Source organism: Balaenoptera ricei, chromosome 20 (assembly GCF_028023285.1).
Source record: "Balaenoptera ricei isolate mBalRic1 chromosome 20, mBalRic1.hap2, whole genome shotgun sequence".
NCBI lineage: Eukaryota > Metazoa > Chordata > Mammalia > Artiodactyla > Balaenopteridae > Balaenoptera > Balaenoptera ricei.
In genome coordinates this window covers 45,144,541-45,167,964 of record NC_082658.1, presented here as the reverse complement: position 1 = coordinate 45,167,964, position 23,424 = coordinate 45,144,541, and the positions used below count along the sequence as shown (strand labels likewise).

Genomic DNA, 23,424 nt, shown 5'->3' with positions numbered 1-23,424 from the left:
GGGAGGACTATTACGGTCCCAGAGGGACCATCTCCCACATTTGCTGGAGAGGGACCAAGGGATACTGAATTCAGGAAAGTGGATGGGATCAACGAAGTGTCTGCTCAACTAGGGTGAGACTGGGCTTGGAGGGCCTGGAGCCAGGGGTGAGCTGCCAGAGATGGTACTGGAAGGAATCGTGCGGCGCCCTTTTACCGTCCAGCTGCAGGAGCAGGAGGGGTGACCACAATGTGAGGTGAGTGGCCCTGCTCACCCCTCCCCCATGGGATGCTCAGACAAGAGGTGCCGGGAGGGCCGGTGCGGTGGAGTGGGGAGAGCTCGGGGTTTGCGGTTAGTCGTCCCGGGGGGGGAGGCCTTCGCTGCCCTCAGAAGCTGGGTGGGCCTGGGCCTGGTGAGGGCCAGACCTCAGGATGGGGGCTGGGGGAATGGGCTGCAGGAATCACGGGGTGGGGACCGCAAGAAGTGAGGGCCAGCCTGCTTGGCCTCCAACCCCTCCTCAGCTCCAACCTGAGGGCCCAAGCCTCTGTCCTGCTGGAACCTTCTCTCCCTTCATCCCTCTTTGTGGGCCCTTCCAGGCCCATCTCTAGACCCCCTCCCCGTTCCCCCCCGTTTCGCCCTGAACCCAAAGTTAATCTCACTTTGGGTCTCTTTGGCATCCAGGGTCCCACGCTTGGGCACCTTTTTATTCTCTCCACCTGCTGACATTCTAGAGGCGGTCAGCATCCCTAGGCTTACTTGCCGCATCACTCCAACCTCCGCTTCCGTCATCACGTTGCCTTCTCTGTCTGACCTTCCTGCACCCCTCTTATGAGGACCCACCTGTATAATCCAGGATAATCTCAAGACCCCATGCAAGTACCCCATGTTTTCCCTGAACCCTCCCTCCTCCCAGGAGAAGGCCGCCGTCCTGCCGCAGCACAGGGGACCCTCACGTCCCACTGGATTCTGTGTCTCCTCCTCTAGGCTGTGATCAAGGGCTTGGTCTTTTTCAATTTAATGTCCTTATTTTTGTGCAAAGCCTGAGCTAGCGTACGTGGCTAATGAATAGTTTGCTGAATAAATAAATGAATAATTGGATGCATGAAATAAGCTTTGGGGACTGAACACACGGCAGCCGTGGTGCCAGGCCCCTGTGCTGTGCCCTTCAGTTCTCCAGCAGCCTCTCCGCCTTCCCTCAGTGGGAGGATCTGTTTTCCTTTCCCTTGGGCCTGGTAGCTGGGTTGGGATATTCCAGATGGTGGAAGAGGAAGGGGCTGGTTCATCCCTTCCTCTTCTCCTGAAACCAAGCCACCTACCTCCCCATCCATACTTGTTAATTCCAACCTTCCTCCAAGCCTCCTCTCATCCCCCCTGCCTTCCCTGTCCAGCAGTCCCATCATCTGCCCCCTCCCACCTGGTGAAATCCAAGGTAACCCAGGGCATCATTGCAGTCCATACCAGGGACATCCTCACCATTGACTGTCATGCTGTCATGTCACTAACCCCCTGATGGAGAACAAGCAGTCCTTCACCAGGTGGGCCAAGACAGCCCACACGAGGCAAACGTCTTTCAGAGTCCGCACCCCTCCACCATCACCCACTGCCCCAGTCCCTGGCCCAGCTCACCTGTCTCTCCCCAGATGGGCAGGTACTCATCCTGCTGAATGTCCAGCATGATCTCCAGCCCGTTGCCTGTCCCCCCCTTGACTGTTGTGAGCAGAGGTTTGCCATCCTCGCCTGAGTTAAACATGTAACACTTCCCATATTTTGTAAACACCTGAAGGAGAGAAGAGAGAGAGAGAAGCACATGGGTGACTTCAGACTGGCCTCCAGAGACTGGGGAGACCCCAGAAATCCAACAGCAGGCTAGAGTCCCCACTGCCCGTCACAAGCAGCCCTCCTGGGAACAATGATTCCTTCACCCCTGGCTAATGGCCTGACTTTTGCCAAGTGGGATTCTGGCATCAAAGAACACATCTGGACACCCTTTGGCTTTTGTTGCAGTGGGATCTGCTCTTTTCTCCCTCTGTACACCACACCCCCGCCCTGTGCAGTAACGCGCTTTTCAAGTGTCCAGCATTACCTTTATCCTCTTGACCCTCTCATCTGCGTCTCTAGCCCCAAGCTCTCTCTTGGGTTCCAGACACACTGATCCCACTGCCTGCTAAGCATGACCTCAGGGGGACCCATGGATCCCCGACACTCAGCATGTCCCCATGGGATCAAATCTTCCTCAGCCTCTGTGCCCCACTGGATGGCTCTCCTGTACACAATGTCCCGGGGAATAGCATTGCCACCTGCCTAGGGGCTCAAGCCAGACCCTCAGAGTGGCTGCCCACACCTCCTCTTCCTCACCCCCACGTCCAATTAGCCGGCGGGGCTCGTCAACACTGTCTCTACATCCGACTTGAATTTTGCCTTCTCTCTTCTGCACTGCTTTAACTTAGGACCCCCATCATTTCTTGCCTGGGCTGCTGCAGTTTCCTAGCTAGGCTCCCAGATTCCAGACAACTTTCTCCAGCCCATCCTCTGAGTTCACTGTGGCTCACTCTTTCAGAAATGCAAACCTATTATATTAAGCCTGTGCTTAAAATCCACCAGGACTGCCCATCCCCCTTACAGTAAGATCCAGGCCCTCCCTCCACACCCAGTTTCCTATGATGCTCTCTGCCTGCCCCATCCTCCTCTCCCCATCTGAGTCCACGAGAATCCACTAGAAGAGAAGCTCCATGGGTTCAGGGATTACCTCTGCATGTACTTCGAGGAATCTACCACAGGGCCTGGCACCTGGGGGTGCTCCAGAAATATATGTCAAGTGGATGAATGAATGAATGAATGAGTGAGTGAGTGGGTAGGTGGAGCCAAATCAAACAACTTGCAGCACCTCTGGATGTGCCCTGCTGGTTCACGTAGTACTCGTGGTTTTCTAGTTGCTGCTTTTGCCACCTGTAACTCCTCTCATTCCTCTTTCTGCCTGGACAACATCTAGTTCTCTGCCTGGGCAGCCTCTGCTCTCCAAGACTGGATTGATGCATCTCCTCCTGCAAGAAGCCTTCCCGTGCTCCTGGACCAAGTTATATGACATCCCTCCTCACTGTTCCCCTTGCTCCTTCACCTTGGCAGCTATCACATGCAACAGTAAACACGGGTGGGTATTGTTCCTCCCATTATGCAGAGGAAGAAACCACAGCCCAGAGAGGTTAAGCGACTTGCCTAAGGTCACACAGCTATTAAGTAGAGAAGCTGAGATTCTAAGCCATGTCTGTCTGATTCTAACACACGTGATCTTTCTGAGCATGTTGACATTGTCATTGGGATGTTTCTGAGCCATACGCTGCTCCTCTCTGCCTTGCTTTTTCCATCAGCCAATCAATATTCATATGCATGAGCTCCTACTATGTGCAAGGATTATGGGGACTGTACAAGCCCTGCTACTGCTTCTTGTTTTATAACCTCAGACTCCCAATAGTTTCCTTTATAGCACACATCAAAGCGTGTAACTAGATGGTGATTCATGCGATTGTTTGTTGGAGGGGGCGGGGGCTGTGTCTGTTATGTGGAATGAATGAATGAATGGGTTCCAAGTTATTGCTACTCCCATCCCCTTGCCCACCTCTGGGAGGCGCCCTTTGGTGCTGGCCAGCCTTGCTGGTTCTGGCGGGAGCTCATGCTGACATCTTGTCCCACCCCCTTCCCTCTCTCTCTCTGCTCTGGCCTTCTCAGCTTCCTAACTGATTGTTCCTAAGCATTTTTGCTTGCTTCTCCATGAAGGTATTTATTAGAGGAAAGACAGTTTACCTTTGCAGGGGCAGGAGAAGGGGCTCAGAGACAGGCGGGCTCATGCTCACTGCACTTCTCTGCTGGCCTCCTTCTCAGCCGCTCCTGCCTGGGCTTTTCGGAGAGGATCATTTTCCTCTCTGCTCAACATCAAAGGCCTGAGAGCTATGTACACACAGTGCAGTTTTGCTACAAACTTGGGACAAGATGCCGCTCTCCTTCCCCATTTCGATGCATAATGACGTGTAAGTGTAACACGCGCTTCAAATTTACGCCTGATCGCCGCCAGCCAGAAAACACAATTTATTTAAGTCTAGACTTTCAGGCTGAGCCTGCTGCTTCTTCAGACCTGCCATTCTCCAAGGCGCTTCTCTGCTCTCCCGGTAAGCGCTGACAGCCCCGTCGTGGATGGCAAGGCTGGATTTGCAAGTTTGCTAAGAGTCTAGAATTGTCCTTAGTTGAATCGGTTTGTAAGAATTAATGGTGCACATTTCAAACCTGGATCTCCAGGAGTGATGGGGCGGTTGTGGGGGGAAGCCTGAGATAAAGATGGGCCCCATGACCATCAGTTTCATTGCTCACACTGGCACCGTGTGTTACAGTTCAGAGATGGCACGTGTGCAGCTTCAACTTTCTCAATGGCCCTGTGAAGTTGGAGGGAAGAAAACTAACAGTTCCTGAGCCTCTACTCTGTGCTGGCCCCTGCTTGGCATTTTCATAGGAGTTATAGCATTCCTAATTATGGTCTCAACTACCCTGATGGGAAGGCAGCTTATTATCACATGCCCATTTTACAGTTGGGAAGACTGAGACTTAGTGAAGAGGTAGGTAGTAGAGCTGGGACTCATGGGTGTGACTTTACCACCAAGGAAGTTCCAAGGAAGGAACACTGAAATTTCGAGCCAGACAAGAAGCTATCAAAGCAGATTTCTCATTATCTGTCAAGTCCGTGGCCTTGAACATGGCATTTACTTTTCCCAACTCCAGTTCCTTCATCTGAAAATTGAGCAAGATAATCTTGCCACGTGGTTGTGATGCCTAAATGAGAGAATGCAAGTGGATTTGTTTGGAAGATTACATAATAGACATCTTTACGAGTTATGAATCCATACTAGGTCCTTTTCAGCAAAAGAGAGAGAAATTATTTGGGTTATGGGGGAGGTCAGTCATAAATGGAAGAATGGGGGTGGGGTTGAGGAGTCCTGTCCTCTCTGCTTATGTCCCCATGATACTAAGCTCATCTTGAAGTAGTTATAGGGGATGGAAAATGCCATGTGCCACTAACTGCTTATTCCTTAAGAATGTTAAGCCTGTTGCTGAAAGCCCTGGGCAGCCAATGAGATCACTGGGGCCACGGAGTTCTGTAGGAAAGGGACATACTTTGATGCACACGATCCACTTTGAAAATCTACATTTGGATTCCAACAACTGAATTGTAACCAGTTACTGGTACAGTGGATAGCCACTGCCAGTCTGAAGCTGGCACATTCTAGCCTGTAATTTTCTTTTTTGGTAGTGTCTGTGTCTGGTTTTGGTATCAGGGTGATGGTGGCTTCACAGAATGACTCTGGGAGTGTTCCCTCCTCTTCAATCTTTTGGAAGAGTTTGAGAAGGATCAGTATAAGTTCTTTGTATGTTTGGTACAATTCCCCAGTGAAGCCCTCTGGCCCTGGACTTTTGTTTACAGGGAGTTTTTTTGTTTTTTTTTAAACTATAGATTCTATTTCACTTCTAGTGATTGGTCTGTTCAAATGATCTATTTCTTTTTGATTCAGTTTTGGTGGGCCATATGTTTCTAGAAACTTGTCCATTTCTTCTAGGTTATTCAATTTGTTGGCATATAATTGTTCATAGTTGGCACGTTCTAGATAAAAGAAACCTGGATGTGGGGATGGGGAGAGGGTCTCACTGCCTTCCAGTAGCTCTAAGAATAGCCCTGATGTCACAGACTGGCTTTGCTACCCTCTCTGGAGCACCATTCACATTTTATCTGTTGTCACTAATTTTTGCAGCAGCCCTATGAGTTTGGTATTATCGCCCCCATCTTACAGATAAGGAAACTGAGGCCCAGAGAGGCTGAACCAGGTCACAGAACTGGTAAGTAGAGATTCCAGGGTGAAAGTCATCTTTGCCAAAAATCTTCCCGCCCAAATGTCTCATTTTGCATGTGGAGAGTCTAAGGCTCAGAGAGGTGAAGTGTCCTGCCCCAGGTCACACAGCTAGTTTGGGAGCAGAGCTGAGATCTGGGCTTGGGTCTGTGCTCTTCCTCTAAAGCTTTCTGTTTGCACATGCCAGGGGTTGGAGATTATAGCTAAGCTTCCCTTCCCTTATTGTATCCAGGAATAAGAAAGATTACAACTCCAGCTGGCCTGGGTGCCAGCCTCTAGGCTTGGTATGACCTGTTGGGGCACCCTGCCTTAACGGAGTCTGGGAAATGCAATGTGGAGCCCTTGTTGGGAAAGGTTAGGAACGGCAGATACCCATGAAGACACAGTTTTCTGGTCCAATTAGTAGTGCAAACAACATTTCCACACCATGTACCTACTTAAGAAAATAAGTTATGTATAAGCTCCCTTAAGGACTGTTGAAATATCCACTTACTAGCACACAACTGGGCCTGCAAGCTTCAAACCTTCCAATGCCTCATTAATCCTGACCTTTAGGGCTTTTCCTAGGCAGTGGGTTCCTTGTCTCTTCTTGCTTATTACACTTGAAGGAAATGAAATTGTGCTGCTCCAAAAGGCCTCTAAAGCTCAGTCTTGAGTTGAATGAACTTTCCTCCCAGTGAGTTGCTGAAATTTCTCATTAGGCTGTTTTCAAAATAATGGACATGCTGAAGCCCACTGTTTTGTCTGCTCTGTTTTTCTCTGTCAAACTCCTCCAACACATTTCATGCATTGGGAAGTGAGACAGTCTGTCCAATGGGTTACCAGGTTTCCAGTAAACAAAACGAAGCTGTCTTTTGTTTTCTGAAGTTGCAAGGAACGTGTTTGAAAATGAAATATGGCAGAGGGATGTGTGCGTGAGGAGGCCGCCATAGACGGTCAGCTCTTTGAAGGCAAGGATGGCATCTCGTGAAGAAATCTCCTTGCTTATTCATCTCTTCTTGCAACAGGAATTTTTGACCACCTATCATGTTCCAAGGACTGTTGCATGACTCTGTTTTTTCCCCACAATGAGATTAAAAAGGCGATTTCATCCATTTCATGGATACCCATGAAAGCACCTCTGCATGAATGTTGTGGTCCTTGGGAATGAAGGAGATGAGGGGAAAGTGGCCCCTTGGCAAACACTTCTCCCCGCTTCCCAACCAAGAGGCCACACACAGTCTCTTTTAGGACATCATTAATATCATTCTTCTTCGGGCTCCTTTTTCAAGGGGAAAGAAGAATGTACAGTCACTGGGCATTTACCACGAGGCAGGCATTATGCTGATTGCTTATACACCTTCTATATTTTAAGGCTCACACAGCCCACAGATGTAGGTGTTATTCTCCCCAATTTGCAGATGAGAAATTGAGGATCTGCGAGGCTAAATACCTCATCCAAGGTCCTACAGCTAGAGAGTGGTTCGCCTGACTTTTCCCTTTATAGGTATGGGTCGCTCAAAGAACCCTTAGCATTCTTTGAGCCTATACTATGGTACTGCGATCCCCGTCCTTCGGGCCCCTGCGCCCATCTGCCGGGATGTGACATTTGTTGTGCCAGTTTCACTAAGAAGCCCGCCTGTCTCCTCCTTCCAAGCCTGAAGCACAGCCCAGGCCTTTTCTGCTGGGCATCTGTCCAGAGAGCTTCAGACCATGCGGGAAGAGATGTGTGAGCCCCACGCAGAAGAAAAGAGCATCAGGTGACTGCAAATCTGTGAGCTGGGGAAACAGCACGGAGAGGAGCAACGGGTGACTCTGAGTGCTCTCCTTCAAGTCACACGTTTTGTGAGCAAATGTCCTCTACGAGGACGGCTCCCAGAGGCACAGGGGCAACTTGAAGGCACCTGGAGGGTCATTTGAAATGCCAGACCCCCACCGATGAATCCCTCCTGGCGCCTCATGTGAGCACCCCAGATTGGGCCTGACTTGGGGTCATGAAGTGGGATGTGGGGAGCTAGAAGCCTTTCAAGTTAGACTGCAGCTTGGCAGGTTGGGGGAGGGGAGTCTGGGCATGATGGAAGTTTCCAAGGGGACTCAAGGATGGGTTGGTTGCTCTTTCTGCGGGGGTCCTCCACTGCCTGTCTCCTGTGGGCAGTACAGGCTACGTCGTTTTCACCTCTGGATTCCCAGTGCCTGGTCCCGTACCTGGCACATAGTAGGCACTTAATGGGCAGGTGTCTGGGTGCAAGAAAAAAGTCAAGCATGGAATTGGGAACGAGGCAGCCCCAGCTTCCAACGCTGGCTCTGCCCTGATTTGGGGAAGTCATTTCGTCTTGAATCTTGATCCCTCATCCTCGAAATGCTGGTAAGAATAACTTCCGATAGAACTGTCGTAAAGATCAAAAAGGCTGTCATGGATCTGAAAGCACTTCATAGAAAAACAAATCCTCGGGCCAGGCAGAGAACATTCTTGTTTGTGGCCTGTACCCTGTCTAAGCCCTGAAGGAGGAGGGGAGGCGAAAGAGTTGTTATTTGCCTGTAGAAATGGAATCTGAGATGTTGTTCCGTCTGGGACCACATTTGTGGCTCATCCATTCAGTTGCTTAGTGAACATCTACCAAACATCTCTTGTGTTCTAGCACCTCCCCAGGCCTTGGGGATGCAGACATGAATCAACTCTTTAGGGACCACCTAGTAGGGAGGGTGGCCCTGCAGAATGATCCTGGGTGGTACCAAGTACTGTGGGGACGGATACAGAATTCTCTTAGGGACGCGGCTGCTGAAACCAGTGGTACTTAGCAGGCTGAGACAGATCCCTTAGGTTGGCTCCTGGTCTTAACAGGGCCATGCTGATGTCAGGAAGGCCAGGGGTGCCCGCTGAGCCCTGCCTACCAGCCCATCACTCCAGCTCTCTTCTGCTTCCGGAACCGAACACCCCTCCCCACCCCCCATCCAGGTAGACAGTGATGGGCTCTACTAAGAGGTGGGCAGGATTTGTGGAAGTCTTTGGAGTCAGGTTATCCTGGCTGAACACCTACTATGTGCCAGACGTTGTGCACAATGAATAGTGGAGCTGAGCTGTCAGCTAGTTGATAATCACTAAGACACACATGCAGTGACTGAGAAGAGCTGGCATCTGGTTCTCTCCAAGGAAACCAGTGTCAGTCTCAGTGGACCCCCCGCCAATCCCCCCAAGCCTGGCTCTCTGATCTGCACACTGCCAGCAGGTCACCAAGCCCAACTTAGGGACATAGGGCCAAGGCAGATGGGTTAAGAAAAAGAGCACATTTCTAGCAAGCCAAGGCTCACTGCAAAGACCATCCCCTTGGCTGTCGTCAGATGTGGGGAGCAGGACTCAGGAGGGGTTCCCTGCCTTCGAGGAGGGCAGAGGCTCAGAAAAAGTGAAGGAGAAAGAGTGGGCACAAACCGTCCACAGCCCGGTACCATGTCCGTCTGCTGCCCCCATTCCTTCCTTCTAACCCTGCTGACACGATTCCTGATGCCCCAGCGTGCGCCAGCTCCCAGGCAGAGGCGACTGGAGGCAGGGCTGTGTTCAACGTGCAGCCACCCAGACGCACCGGGATGTAGCCCTGAGTTCTGCCACATCCGGCCCTTCCGGGGTGCAGAGCCCCACAGCGGGGCACATCTTAGTCTACGTTCTGATTACTCACGAGATAATGGACGGGAAGTGCGCCCGGCAGAGGGTACCTACCTAGTAACATTAGTTAAGATAATTGTTTGTGGTAGGGATTCTGCACCCAAGTTCTGAAATCTCAGCTCCTACACGCTGTGATTTCTGGGTTCCTGGTCCTGTTACGAGTTCTTTTTACAGCTGCTTGCCTGATCCTGTGACTACAGCCCTGGGTCCTCTTCTAACTGCTGTCTGCTGGACTTACAGGAATATGTGCCCATTTGGTTTTCCTGTGGCCGTGCCCAGATCCCTTCTGGAACATTCCTCGGATACTCCCCTATAAGAAGTTTGTATCAGTCTGGCTGCTCAGCTGAACCTCACCTTTCCCCCACCTTCCCAGCACCTATCCCAGGGGGCTTGGGCGGGCTTCCCATCCCACTGTGAGTGCTTTATACCTGGATGACCCACCCTGAGATAAGATACATGTCATTCCTTGCACCTGCCTTACTACACACCTTCTGGGAACTGCCGTTCTTTGAGCAGGTGTGGGATGGGGGAGGGGAAAGGTGGGGATCAGAAATGTGTTCTATTGTGTTCGTGGTTAATTTCACATTATTCTACAGGGTTGCATGGAAAACAATGCATGGGTAAAAACCAAATGATGGTTTATGATGTTAACAGAAGTAAAGCAGATGTTCCAATTAATGCCAGGGCTGAAAACAATCCCAAGGCAGGCTGATTCTAAAAGCTGATCAAGAAAAGGTCAAACAGGTAACTACCCACACGGCACGAAAATCCTCATATCGCTTTCTTACTGATCTCATGTTTTCTCATTAAAAACATATTTCAGCTTCTCCAGGAACTGCTCAGAGGATGTCATTGTCTTCTAGTTCTTCCCCATGGCTGGTCTTGGAGGTTGAGTAGCATGTAATCTCAGTAGCAAAGCTTGCATTATGAATGTTTAAAGGCATCACAGATTCATGAGTGCAGAGGGCTTTTGGTAGTTTAATCAAATTGCTTTCCTGAAGTGTGGAATTAAGACCAGCTGGCAGATACACAGCATGCACAATACCACTCTCCCTCCTAGGTCCATAGCAGACGTAACTAATGGATCACAGCACTCTCTCCCTCTGAGTCTCACAGCTTTGTTTTCAGCCCAGTAATTCTGGCTGCCACTATTAGCATTAGCAAGTGAGTTGAATCCTATTTACCCTCCTTGTGCTGGAAGAATGTAAGTTCTGCTGACGGTGCCAGTGTTTCTGTAGTTAAGGGCAATGCCTGATAGTCGGGGAGGGTTTGAGCAGGGCAACTTGAGGGCCACAATTTTGGGGATTTAGGCAGAAGGGACTCTAGTTGGTGACATAGGCAGAGGTAGGACTTTGTATATTAAAAAAATTGCTTAGACTTGCCCCCTGCACTCTGGTGGAGCAAGCATAAGCTTTGGAACCAAATACCAATTCTGCCATTTATGAGATTTTAACGTTGGGCTAATATTTCTTTTTTTTTTTTGGGAATAACACAAACTTTTTTTTTTCCCCGCAGCTGCATTTTTAATTAATTAATTAATTAATTAATTTTTGGCTGTGTTGGGTCTTCGTTTCTGTGCAAGAGCTTTCTCTAGTTGTGGCAAGTGGTGGGCCACTCTTCATTGCGGTGCGCGGGCCTCTCACTGTCGCGGCCTCTCTTGTTGCGGAGCACAGGCTCTAGAGCACAGGCTCAGTAGTTGTGGCTCACGGGCCTAGTTGCTCCGCAGCATGCGGGATCTTCCCAGACTAGGGCTCAAACCCGTGTCCCCTGCATTGCCAGGCAGATTCTCAACCACTGCGCCACCAGGGAGGCCCTGGGCTAATATTTCTTGACCACCCCTATGTTTTTCTGTTTCAGATTGGTCGACTCGACTCCCAGGCGCCTGTAATTTTCATGGTACCACAGTTCCTTGACTTAGGATCAAAGGATCAAAGGACCTGAGATGATTAGGGGCTTTCAGAATGAAAGACAAAGAATTTTAGTTCATTCAACATCTAATGAGCAACTATCACATGTCAAATACTCTGTGAGGTCCTGGGAATACAAAGATAAATAAGACATGGACACTCCCCTTAGCTGTCAGGGTAGAAACGGGAAAAAACAGCTTTAGATCATCAAGGCGACGGAGCAGCTGTAAGGCCGTCCTTGATTCCCACACATCAGTTTACAGAACGCAGCTCTTGAGGAACAATGAACATGAAGCAAGGTCCGCTTGTGTAGTATTTGTTCTAACCCTTCGGTCCTGTAGAGCTTTTGTACATTTTCAGAGGGCCAGTTTTCAGCTACTGCTTTGATATCAGCATGACCTACCCCAATCTTTCCCATCCTCTCCACACTCCCCCACCAAGCCCATTGCATCTCCTCACCTCCAAATCAGAGCCTGGACTAGGATGAGGCAGGTGAGGTGCCTAAGGCACAGAATTTAAGGAGCCACTCACTTCCGGGGGCGGAGAGTGAGCGCCTCCTTAAATTTTGCACCCCGGGTGCCTCGCTTGCCTCACCCTGGTCTGGGCCCTGCTCCAGACAAAGTCAGATGAAGATCGGAAGAAAGACGTTCATGATGAAAGTGGCAGGACAGGCTGTTCTCACAAGCTTGCAAAATAGACACTATTGTCCCATTTACAGATGAAGAAACTGAGGCTCAGAGAGGGTGAGTTACTTGCAAGAGGCATCACAGAGAAGTGAAAGATCACAGGCTTTTTTACAGACACAGATCCAAGTGGGGAACCCAGTTCTACCAGCCCTGAGCCATGTGACCTTGGGCCAGTGACTTATTTTCTCTGACCTTCTGATTCCTCCATCTGAAGAATGGCGATAATAACACCTCTCAGGGTCAGATGGGAATGAAGTCCAGGCACTTCCAGCTTCTGGTTCTGTGAGTCTGCTTTCTCATGTGTCCAGGGGACTGGCCACACCTGCCTCACAGAGATGCCCTGGGGACCAAATGAAATGATGTCTGTACCAACCCCGAGTGAGGTCTGAAGACCTTTTCGGAGGATCAGATGTAAGTTCCTTAATAGGCTTTGCTGTCTCTCCAGCCCTGTCAACTGTCTGTTCTTCTGGGGTGTGAGGGGGGTAAGCATCTGTTTGGTGAGTGCTTTTAGAGGTCCCTGGTAATAGCTTCAGATCTTCTCTAGAGGGATAATTGAGACGGAATGCCTGCTACACGTCAGATGCCATGCCAGGAGCTTAAACGCACGTTCCCATTCAAACCACCCAGGAACCCTACTATTATTCCCACTGTTAGAGAAGAATAAACAGAATCCATGGGAGGTTAAATGACTGGCTCAAGGTCATGCAGCAAGTCAGAGGTAGAGCCAGGAGCTCCACCCTTTTGTCCGATTAAGAAACCTGGGCTTTCTGTATCCCACTATGTAACAGTGACAAAAAGAAATCCAGGTTAATATTTCTCAGCAATGGGGCAAAATCTAGGATTTGCACCTGAGCACGTTCTAACATGTCTGAGTATAAATTAGACTAATTGCAAGTCAGGACGTGAAACCACATGAGTGCCAACTGTTTCCTAGACATGGCAGAGCGATGGCTTGAGGCTCTCCAGCATGGCCCAGGGGTGTCACTGATTAACAGTATGAGTCTTTGCTATGTCCCAAAAATTCAACTGAAGTTCTACAACGCTGTTCCACCAAATCAGAGAATTGAGGGGGGGCAGGTCAGCAGCTCTCTGCATGTTTAAGTCCTATAGGTTCTACCTGGAAAATATCCAGTTAATTTCCTCCTCTCAACCCCTGTAAGCTTCGGGGAGAGCTGTCAGCTGTCACCATTGCAAGTCTCTGCAGGGGTGAGCATCCTCTACGCTACCATATTCCCTGTATCCTCCCTAGTTCTAGGGACTTAGCAGAAAACCAATGAATGCTGAATAAATTAATGCTTTCATTTATTTGTCTATTTTTGCTCCATCTCCAAACTCTGAGACTATGTCTTACCTATTTATCCAAGGGCTCTATGCAGAGCCTAGCTTAGCATAGGTACTCAGTAGAAGTTTGTTGAATGATCAACTTCAAAGAGAATGACTGAAAGAATAATGGTGCAATTTGTTTTATAAAGAAAGAAATTTGCACACAACGTAGCTGATCAAAAACTGTATAAAACTAGGACTCCTGTGTGGCTCCCCACCCCCCCCGCCCCCGCCGTGAGCCAGCTTTCTTCAAAGCAGGAACTTAAGCAAGTGGCCAAGACCTCTGCCTGAACTCACGACTTCAGGTTGGATGGGCTGGGGAGAGAGTTGGTGAGGATGAAATCAGGGTTCCTTTTATCAATGTCAGCAGCCAGTTCCCCTGTCTTCTGAGAACAAAGGAGAAATGGCTGGAGGAAGTGGGGGTATTTAAAATGGAAAAAGAGCAGACTTAAGGAGGATCATGACAGCTATCTGTAAATATTTGGGGGGATATCATTTGGAAGAGAGAATAGACTTATTCTGTACTGCCATGGAGAATAGTGCCAAGATCTGGGTTGGACCTAGGGAAAGAACTTAACAATTAAAATAGGCGACAGTAATCTCTCTGGGGAGATGGACATATTCTATATCCTAAGGGTATGGGTTACACAAGTGTATTTATTTGTCAAAACAATACAGGGAAGATAGGTGCACTTCAGTATACATAAATTTCACAACAACAAAAGGAAATGTTAAATCACCATTATCATCATCATTGTCCTTAAGCGAGGGAGAGGGGTGAACAGAGGTACAGAGGAAACAAGAATGTCAAAATGTTAATATTGTTGGATCGGGATGGTGGGCACATGGGGTTCATTATACTATCTTGTTTACTTTGTATATGTTTAAAATTTTTTCATAATTAAAAGCTGATATATGTTCATCATTGAACAGAGATGAATCTGATGGGCTGTGTTGGGAGACAGGGAGCTCCCTGTCACTAGAAGCGTTTATGCAAATACCCTGGGCATCCTCAACAGCGCCGCCCAGGAGGGTATTCCAGGAGCAGGGGCCTGAACCAGATAACCTTGGCCAGGACGCTCATCCTTCTCCTCGAGTGGGGGCGTTGGGCAAGCCTGTCCTGTACTGGCAGAGGGTCTGGAGGAGAGCTGGATCCCCCAGAGCCATGAACTGGAGCCAGAGACCCTCATTCCAGACAGTGGGAGATGCTGGGGCTAGAGTACCCAAGGTGTCTAGGAAGGCCGCTAGACTTGGAGGGAGGGGTGTGGAGTGAGGAAAGGATCCAAGTCAAGAAGAGGAATTGCAGGTGTGGAAAGCAGTCTGAGTGTTCAGGCTCTGAGCCGTATGCCACTGCTGACTAGCCGTGTGAACCTGAGCAAGGCACTCAACCTCTATGAGCCTCAGTTTTCTCATCTGGAAAATGGGAGGTCGGACCTACCTCATAGGATTAAATGAGCTTGGGTGCCTGGCACCTAGACAGCCATGCTCATTAGGGTTATTACTACTTATAAGGGGGAGATGAGCCCAAGGAAAGACAGGCTCCCGTGGGGAGAAAGGGATGGGCTTGAAGGCCTGTCTCATTCACCAGCTACCACTGGAGGCCACATCTTAGGGATGGCTAAGGGAGGGGTGTCTGAATGGGTCAGCCTGGCTTAAAAGGCAGGAAAAAAACATCTATGAGAACTCTTCCATTGATAACATCCCAGGATTCTAGAGGGATCCCAAGCAATTTCTAGGAGTAACTGCTGGGGCTCTCCACGCCCCAGTTCATTGCTGTTGCTGTAGAGGTGCCCGGTGCTGGAGAGCTGTGTGTCCACGTTGCCAGGACACAGTCTCCCCTTGGCAGCCCCCATGGACCCCAGACCCACTTGGCTACAGCTATGACCCCACCTCAGACCCTAAGCTTGTTTGGATCGGGCCTGGAGTCATACACAGTGAACTCCACAGGGCAGGAAAGGCACCCTCATCTTGCCTGGTACACAGTGGGTGTGTAATAAATGGGTTCCAGGTAAACAAACGGATGCTTAGCTAAATGTGGAGACAGGTGCTTTAGCCAGACCTGCTCACTCCAGGGCTCATGTCCCTGGGGGGACCTGTGAGGCTGGGGGGACAGTCTGTCCTCCCCGATCTGGGCCCACAGACCCCCAGGGGGCCGACTGGCAGCCACTGTCAGCAGGCGTTGCCCACGGCAGACGGCGGTAGCCACTTCATTTCCGTGAACGGCTTGGAGCACCAGGGCGGTCACCCACCGAACACACCATACATCAGATGCCTAATGGCGCATTTTAGAACATAAGTGGTAACCACCAAATGGGACCCAGGAAAGGAATTAGAGCCAGATGCACAGCGGGGAGGGAAAAAAAAATTGAGAAGCGCCTCGAAGGAAGTAGGGCCCGATGCAATCATCCCGAGACAGGAGAAACCATCTCTCAAGCACCTATAGGCCAGGGGAGTCCATTTCATTTAAAATTGGCACCCTTTACAGAGAGCTGGGCTGGACGCGGGGCCCCTCACAGGTCAGTGCTGCCAGGACTGGGCCTGCCCGGTCCGACCCTGACCACAGCATCCTGAACTGCTCTGGGAGCCCCTCCCAGCCACTCATTCGGGTTTTCATTCAACAAACATTTTTGCGCACCTACTCTCTGGTACGAGGTTATGTACCAGGGCATCTAAACGCAAGAGTTCAGACTCAAATTTGTCTGGTTTCAAATGCTGGCTCTGTCCCGACCTAGAAGTTAGTTAGTTTCCCTTTCTCAGTTCTTCTTTGTAATACCCTCCACCTTGCAGATCTGTCATGCAGTTAAATGAGAATATGGGGAAAGTGTTTAGAACAGCAGTGAATATATCCCCAAGGGTCTCTGCCCTCCTGGGGATGCACTCTGACATTCCAGTGGAGGGAGGGGACTGTGGGCCAGATCCCCTGTGTCCAGCTTGGGGAGTGCACACAGTAGGTATTCAGGGGATTTTATCTGAATTGAGCAGAGCACATGTACACACATGCACACATGTGTACACACTTGTATACACACACACACACACGCCACCTAGAGCCCCCAGCAGAGATCTATTTCCTTGGTAGATGGACTTTTCCAGACCCCTTAGTGGAGAGATGGCTATTCCTGGGTCCTGGCTTTATGCAGGCTTCTTGGTTCCAGGGCTTTCTCATTTCTGGCACCTGAAGTTTCCCTTTTCTTTCGAGCTTGGCTCTGCATTAAAGATTTTTTAAAAAACTGTACTTTGTTCTGCATATCTATGTGCATGGAGTGGAAGACGGGTCTGGGTTGGCTCAGTCCGCTGACAGTGGAACTAGAAATCATGGCTGGAATTTTAATTGTATTTGCTCGTGCCCTATCTTGCTTCCCAAGGTTTTTGAGGTCAGTTATAATACAGACATGAACCAGGTAAGGTTCCTAACCTCCAGGACTCTCTAATCCCTTTGGGAGGGGACAGGAGTGTAAAAAAATAGCTACAATAGACCGTAGCAGAAGGAAGGATGCGGTACGTGGGGAGACTCAGAGCGCGGCCAAGGGACCAGTTATGACCTGAGGGATTGAAAAGGCTTTGTGAGAGGCGTGGCTTTGCACTGGCACTGGCTGGAGGAGGAGAATTTCAGGACACGCAAAGTGGGGAAGGGCAGAGGGAACAGCATGAGCTGAGGCACAGAGGCATGGGGAGGTGTATGGGGCTCTCTGGGGGCAGGGAGCACACTGGTGGGGCTGGAGGGGGCGCTGTGAGCGAAGGAAGTGGAGGATGAGATGGGAAAGGTGTCTTGGGCCAGACTGTGAAAACCCCGATTCTGGGTTAAGGCCAAGTGTTGTGCGAGACAGCTTACAGTTATGTATTTAATCCTCATCGTGGTCTTATGTGTTATTATGCCCCTTGTAGGGATGGAAAACTTAGACTCTGAGAGGTTACAAGACATTTTACCGTAAGCAGATTATCATCCCCAAATCAGCCCTTTAAGCCCATAAGCAGGGGTCAGGATCCAAACTCAGATCCATGGTCCCTAAGTCCCTGTGTCCCCAAGAATAAAACACTGTTGCCAAGAGGCATTCGGGAAACAATGAAGGACCTGGGGAAATACAAAGGCTGGGTAAGGTCTATATTGCTCTCTCAGGTTAGGCATTGCAATGGAGATGAAGAACGGCCCTGGCCCCCATCACTACCACCAAAGAGAAAGAAAGAGAAAAGGAGAAGCTGAATGGAGGTTAAAAGTGGAAGAGCAGAGAGAAATCAATGCAAGGACTCTGAGAAGGCTCCGGGATGGAGGATGGGGGGGGAAGATGCTGGGAAAGGATCAAACCCTCCATCCACAGTGGAAGACTCCCAGTTCTCAGAATGTCTCAGCTCATTTGACAGAAGAGGGAGCTGGAGTGTAGGGAGAGGAGCCCCAACTTCTGCTTCTGGGCTTGATTGACTGATGGACTCATTCATTTGTGCATTCAACATCCAATCTCCTCTACACCCGGCACTGAGCACTATGGGGTTGCCAAGGACATAGATGCCGAGGGAAGATATACTGAGCACGTATGTGTTAGGTACTTACAGGCAATGTCTCCTTTATTTCTCTGAAAGACTTGGGAGGTGTTAGATTCCCATTTTACATATAAGAAAGCTGAGCTCAGAAAGGTTCAGTCAGGTACCCAAGGTCGAGTGGGATTGACACCCAGGTCAGCGTAATACCCAAAGTCCATTCCTTTCCACTAGAGCCCGCTGCGTCCCTGCTATCACTCCTGCCTCAAGAGCTTAACAACCAGGGCGGTTAAAACATTTATGCCCCAAGGAGGGCACCTTTGACAGTGAAAGGTGGGGGCACTCTTAGTAATTACATCAGGACAACAGGGAGAAGCTGGCATCGTCCTGGGCAGACTGGGATGTACTATCCTATCGTATATAGTACATATACTATACCCTATACTAAAGGCGCGTTAGTATTTATATTTGCACGGAGCTTTGAAGCTTTCCAATGCATTTCCCCACTTTCAGTCATGCCTTATTCATATGGTGAAATGAGAAAAGTTTCCCAGATAACTGAAGCTCATCCTTTTAAACGCGATGTTTTGAGAATCTGGATGATGCTGGATGGTGAACTTTGAAATGCAGATCAGGTTTTCCTGCTTGAGGAAAGAGCGTTCCACCATGTCATCCCCACGCTGGCCTGGCTCTCCCACTTCGCTGCGGAGAGCTCCTGCAGCCTGCAGGACTCAGGGCAGAGCTCTGAGGAGGGGCACTCCAGGGCCTCTCCTGCCCCCAGAGAAGGGCAGGCAGCAACACCTGCTCTATAAGACTGTCAGATTCTCAGACCCCAGCAGGTCTGTACTGGGCTTTCTGTGGTCAGCTTCTTTCACAGAAACTCAAAACCAGCATCAACTAAGTCAGAGCCTTAGGGGAGCAGAGAAACGTCAATGCAAAGAAGATGAGAAGGCGTTGGGGTCGGGGGAGAGGACCTCTTTGAGATCAGTGAGCTCAAACTCTCCATGTTACAGATGAAGAGAAGGAATATGACTTGCCCAGAGTCTCATTGCTGATTAGCGGCAAAGACGGGACTGGAATCCAGGTTTCCCGGCTCCCAGGCTTGAGTTCATCCTGCTGAGCCCTGCTGCCCCTCTTCTCCCCTCCCCCACGCCACCGCATGGGACCTCTGGCAAGCGCCCCGGACACGCTCCGCTCTCTCATGCCTCTGTGCCTTTGCACCTGCCGTTCCACCTGCCTCGCATGCCCTTCCCGGGAGTACCTTGCCTGGCAAACTCCCTCCTCCTTCGAGAGGGAGTGGAAGCGTCCCATCTGGTAGCCTTACCCGCATCACTGGACCTTGTTCATGGGTTAATTTTTGGTATCTGTTATACTGTGAAATTTATGTGTCTGCCTCTCCTTTTGATTCCAGGCTCCCAGAGGGCAAAGATTCCATCTTGTTCATTTCTGTATCCCAGCAGCCCGCACAAGGCGGGGAACGGAGTCAGCTTTCCATCAATGTTATTGCATGAAATTGAAGTGCCCTTGGGGGGAAGGGAGTTATGACAGGAGAGGTTGCCTGGCAAGGGGCGAAAGACGGAGGCCAGGGAGGAGGAGACAGGCGTCGACAGCTGATTCCTCCCGTCACCGCAGGGCCAAGGGCGAGCCCGTGCAGAGAAGTGGTTTAGAACAGGCCTGAGGGTGCGGGGAGACGGCAAGGGGGTGCTGGCAGCCCCAGAGACTGCTCGACCCTGCATCTGCTTATTGGATTCTCTCCGGCAAAGTACCAGTGAATTAAAGCCCAATAAAAAAGGCAATTAAGTCCAAAGTCATTGATGCCTTAAGCTCCCCCAGGTCAGCGAGCCAGCATGCAAGCTGGGCCGATATTTCTCCATTTCTTCCCACGTCTACATTGGTCTCCAGTGAAGCAACGGTGACACATTTTATTTCAACCATAAATGGAGCAGAGAGACTGATAGCAAAGCGATGGCTGCTGCCTTCTCCAGAGGGGAGGCTCTGGATCCCATCCAAGAGACTCCTGTCAGCAGGCGTGATGTCCACGTCCTGACCTTGGGCTCCGGATGGGGTACTGGTGGTCCGATCCGTGCCTGTGTTCCCGTGTGCATGTGTGTTTGCCTACATGTACTGGGGGTGTGTATGCCTGTATGTGTGTGTGCACTGTGGTTTGCTACATAGATACGTGCAGTCTGCACATGTGTGGGTTGATTCATCCATTTATTCCACACATATTTAGTGAGCACCTACTTTGTGCCAGACACTGTACTTGCCTCTGGTGTTTTCATGGTGAAAAAGACAGTCTCAGCTCCTACCCTGTGGGTTATACAGTCCAAAGGTGTAGAGGGGAAGACAGACAACAAAACAAGTAATAACAACAACGCGCATTGAATGTTATATAGGTGCAGGTGTGCACACGCATGCTTGAATATCTGAATGCATGCAGGTCTGGAAATCTAAGTACGTGTGTGCATGAATAAAGTGGCGTGTGTTGGGGGAGGGGAAGAAAAGAGAGAGGATTGAAGTCGTCGGGGCACCTGAGTCAGAACAAGGGCCCTAATACCTAAAGAGTGTGCACAACCCATGGCCATGGCCTCCCCACTTCCTCTCGTCTCCCCTGGAGGTCTTCTGACCTCTGCTCAGTCACAGGAACCTTCGGAGGCCAGTGGCTGACCCTCGTTGCTGGGTGGATGGAGAAACCCTGGAGTAGGATGATGGGAAGGTGGGTTTTATTCTCAGTCCTGCTGTTAAGTAGGAAGTCCACTGCAAAGAGGGATGTGGAGTTAGGAGTCCTGAGCCTGCCATGTAGTAGCTGTATAACCTTGGGCACGTCTCTTAGTCTCTCTGAGTCTCAGATTCCTTATCCATGAGAGTGCGAATACCATCACAAGATTGCTGTGACAGTCCACGATCCTACAGCATCCAGACAAAAGTGGGATGTAACTACCATTGATAATAGTGATTGTTCCTACCACGGCCAACCCACTGCTCACTGGGCCGTTCTAACACACGACTCCAGTGGTGCCTGAAAATGCCTGCATAGCATTTTCCAAAGTATTTTCCAGAAAACATGATTTCTAGGAGATGCTTAAAGGGAAAAAACCTCTGTGGTCAAATAGGTTAGAAAACGCTGGGCTAAACAGAGTTAAACATGTTGATTTCTTGCAGGCCTTCTCAGAGCCTTTAATATACCCACGTACACTGTGAATCTCCAAGAGTGGGCATAGTAAGCACCATTTCTGTCTTAGGCTGGATCCCCCCAGAGGCTAGGACTTCAGGGTATATTTGGGGGTGACTTCAGGGAGCCCTAGTAGGGGGCTGTGGAAGTACGGCAGGGAACGGAAGGCCACCGTATATGGTAAACTTGGAGTCAGTTCCTGCTGTGGTGCCTGGGGCTTAGCCCTGCTAAGGGGACCTCCTAGAGATGGTGAAAAACACGCTGCAGGGTAATCACACCAGATTGGGGAGGGAGCTGGCCGTTCATCTGTTTGCTCCTGTTTATCATTGGTTGAGAGCTGTTCCTGGGGTGTCCAAACCCCAAACTTCTCGCCTGCCCCGGGGCTCAGGCCTGGGATGTCCCTGTGCCCAGAGATTACTCTGAGGCAGAAAGTCACAGGTGTTTGCAGGAAGTGCCTGACAGCAGGAAAAGAGAGCCCAGAGGCCATGTGGCTACTGCACTGAGAGCATCTCCACAAATTCCTTCCTTGGCTTGACCTCCAAGTCTATGTTTGGATCCATGAGCACCAGATGGGATTACGGCTCCACAGACCTCTCTGCAATGAACACTGGCTGACACGATAACGTACCAAATCCCTCCACGGACTGGCCCTAATCTATTTTTCCAATCGTATCCATTTCTACTCCCTTTGAGCCTAAAAGTCAGGCTATATGGATTACTATAGTGGGAGAGGAATAGGGTGGGCGGGGTGGATACAAACATCTCTTCCAATTTGGACTTTCCTGGGACAATTTAGAGCTCTTGTGCATGAGTGTATGTTGGATATACCTCCTGGAACAGGGCCTGGGACTCACTACAGGGGAGAGGCACCAAGCAATACAGGGGATGGAAGCTCCTGGAAGGTGGTGACCCAAGGTATGTGGCACCAAGAAAGCCAGAATTTTTCTTGAGAGAAGCCAAGATTGAGGCTGGTAAGCCAGAGCCAAGCTTTGGGTACAAAGTGTCAGTGAGAAACAACGGATGGGTCAAGACAGGCCAGAACATGCCAGAATGTCCCAGAATGTTCCTTATATGAGACACTAGCTCAGGGCCTGCCCTAGTGTCTTAAGGAGCCACAGACAGAATGTCAGAGCTGGAGGTACAGAGCCCCGGGGATCATCTAACCCCAGACGCTTGTTTTACAGAATAAGGAAAATTGAGGACCAGAGTGGTGAAGGGACTTCCTCAACGTCACCCAGCAATTTAGGAGCAGAGCCTGATCGGAACACACGTTTCTTGCTCACTAGTGAGCCCTTCGTTTCGGATTCGTTGACTAATAGGGTTCCTTCTTGCCAAGAACCTGACCATCGCCTATGGGTTCTCTGATAAGAAAGAAACCCCCATTGAGCAATTTCCCTTCGCTCAAGCCCCTCCCCGCCAGACTGGGACAGCGAGGGGCCCTCACATCCCCTCCACCTTTCATCTCAGTCCGTGTATTCCCTGGAGGGTTCCTTGCCACCTCAGGTAGTAAAAGCATTTGCAGTTTTAGACATGTCAGCAAGTTTCGCCAGGCAGTGTAAGGGAGCACGAACGCTAATGCCTCCATCTGGGGATTACGTTAATACACTATCCCGAGCTGACATTTAAAAAATTGCACATTTTAATTGGCTGCCTCTTCCATCTCCAAGTCTAGGATCACACAGTAATCAGGAAGTGGGACGGTGGAGGTGGCTGGCGAGATGCCTTTGGCTGGGTTGCAAGGAGCGCTGGCCTGGAAGTCGGAAGGCTTGGGATCTAGCTGCCAGGTATGTGACCTTGGGCAGGTCACTTCTCACGTCTAGGCCTCACCCTCTTCGTATGAAAGTGAGGCGTTAGGGCTTGACAACCCCCATGGCTCCTTCCAGCTCTAACCTTCCGTGAGTTCTGGACTGCTAGAGCTCCCCCCACATTTCTTGCCTTCCTCCTATCATCTGTGTCCTGGACGCCAGGACTGCAGCAACACCACTTCTCTTCTGACTCTGGAACTTATGTGTTGGGGACATACCTTTTCCTGCCTACCTGGTAGCTACCTGGGTCTTACCTTCCAGACCTCTCAGCCTGAGTCCAACCTCTGCCCCATCTGGAGTTAAATATGATGAGGATGGAGCTGTTTCAAGTCCCTTTCCCGCCAAATCCATCCTTTCTCTGATGCCCAAAACAAGGATTCTTGGGAAAATCATTAAGTCTGTTCTGTCCTTCATTCTATGGCCCATGGTTGCCAAATATGATCTTCTTTTAGCTCATCCAGTACTTAATTGGTGACCGTAGGGGCAACACTGCTCTGGGCAAGGACCTCCCACACCCCTTTCCTTGATGTGTCCCAATACTTCAGTGAGTGCCCTGG

At 50.1% G+C, this 23,424-nt stretch overlaps 1 protein-coding gene across 2 annotated transcripts in view; it reads right to left on the bottom strand.

Annotated features, from left to right (window-relative positions):
- Nucleotides 1–23,424, bottom strand: part of ASIC2 (acid sensing ion channel subunit 2) — a 1,027,155-nt gene that overhangs the window by 80,164 nt on the left and 923,567 nt on the right. For both annotated transcript variants that reach the window (XM_059907612.1, XM_059907611.1), the window contains exon 2: nucleotides 1,606–1,756. In XM_059907612.1, coding sequence (XP_059763595.1) covers nucleotides 1,606–1,756 — 151 coding nt within the window. The remainder of the gene's footprint in view (nucleotides 1–1,605; nucleotides 1,757–23,424) is intronic.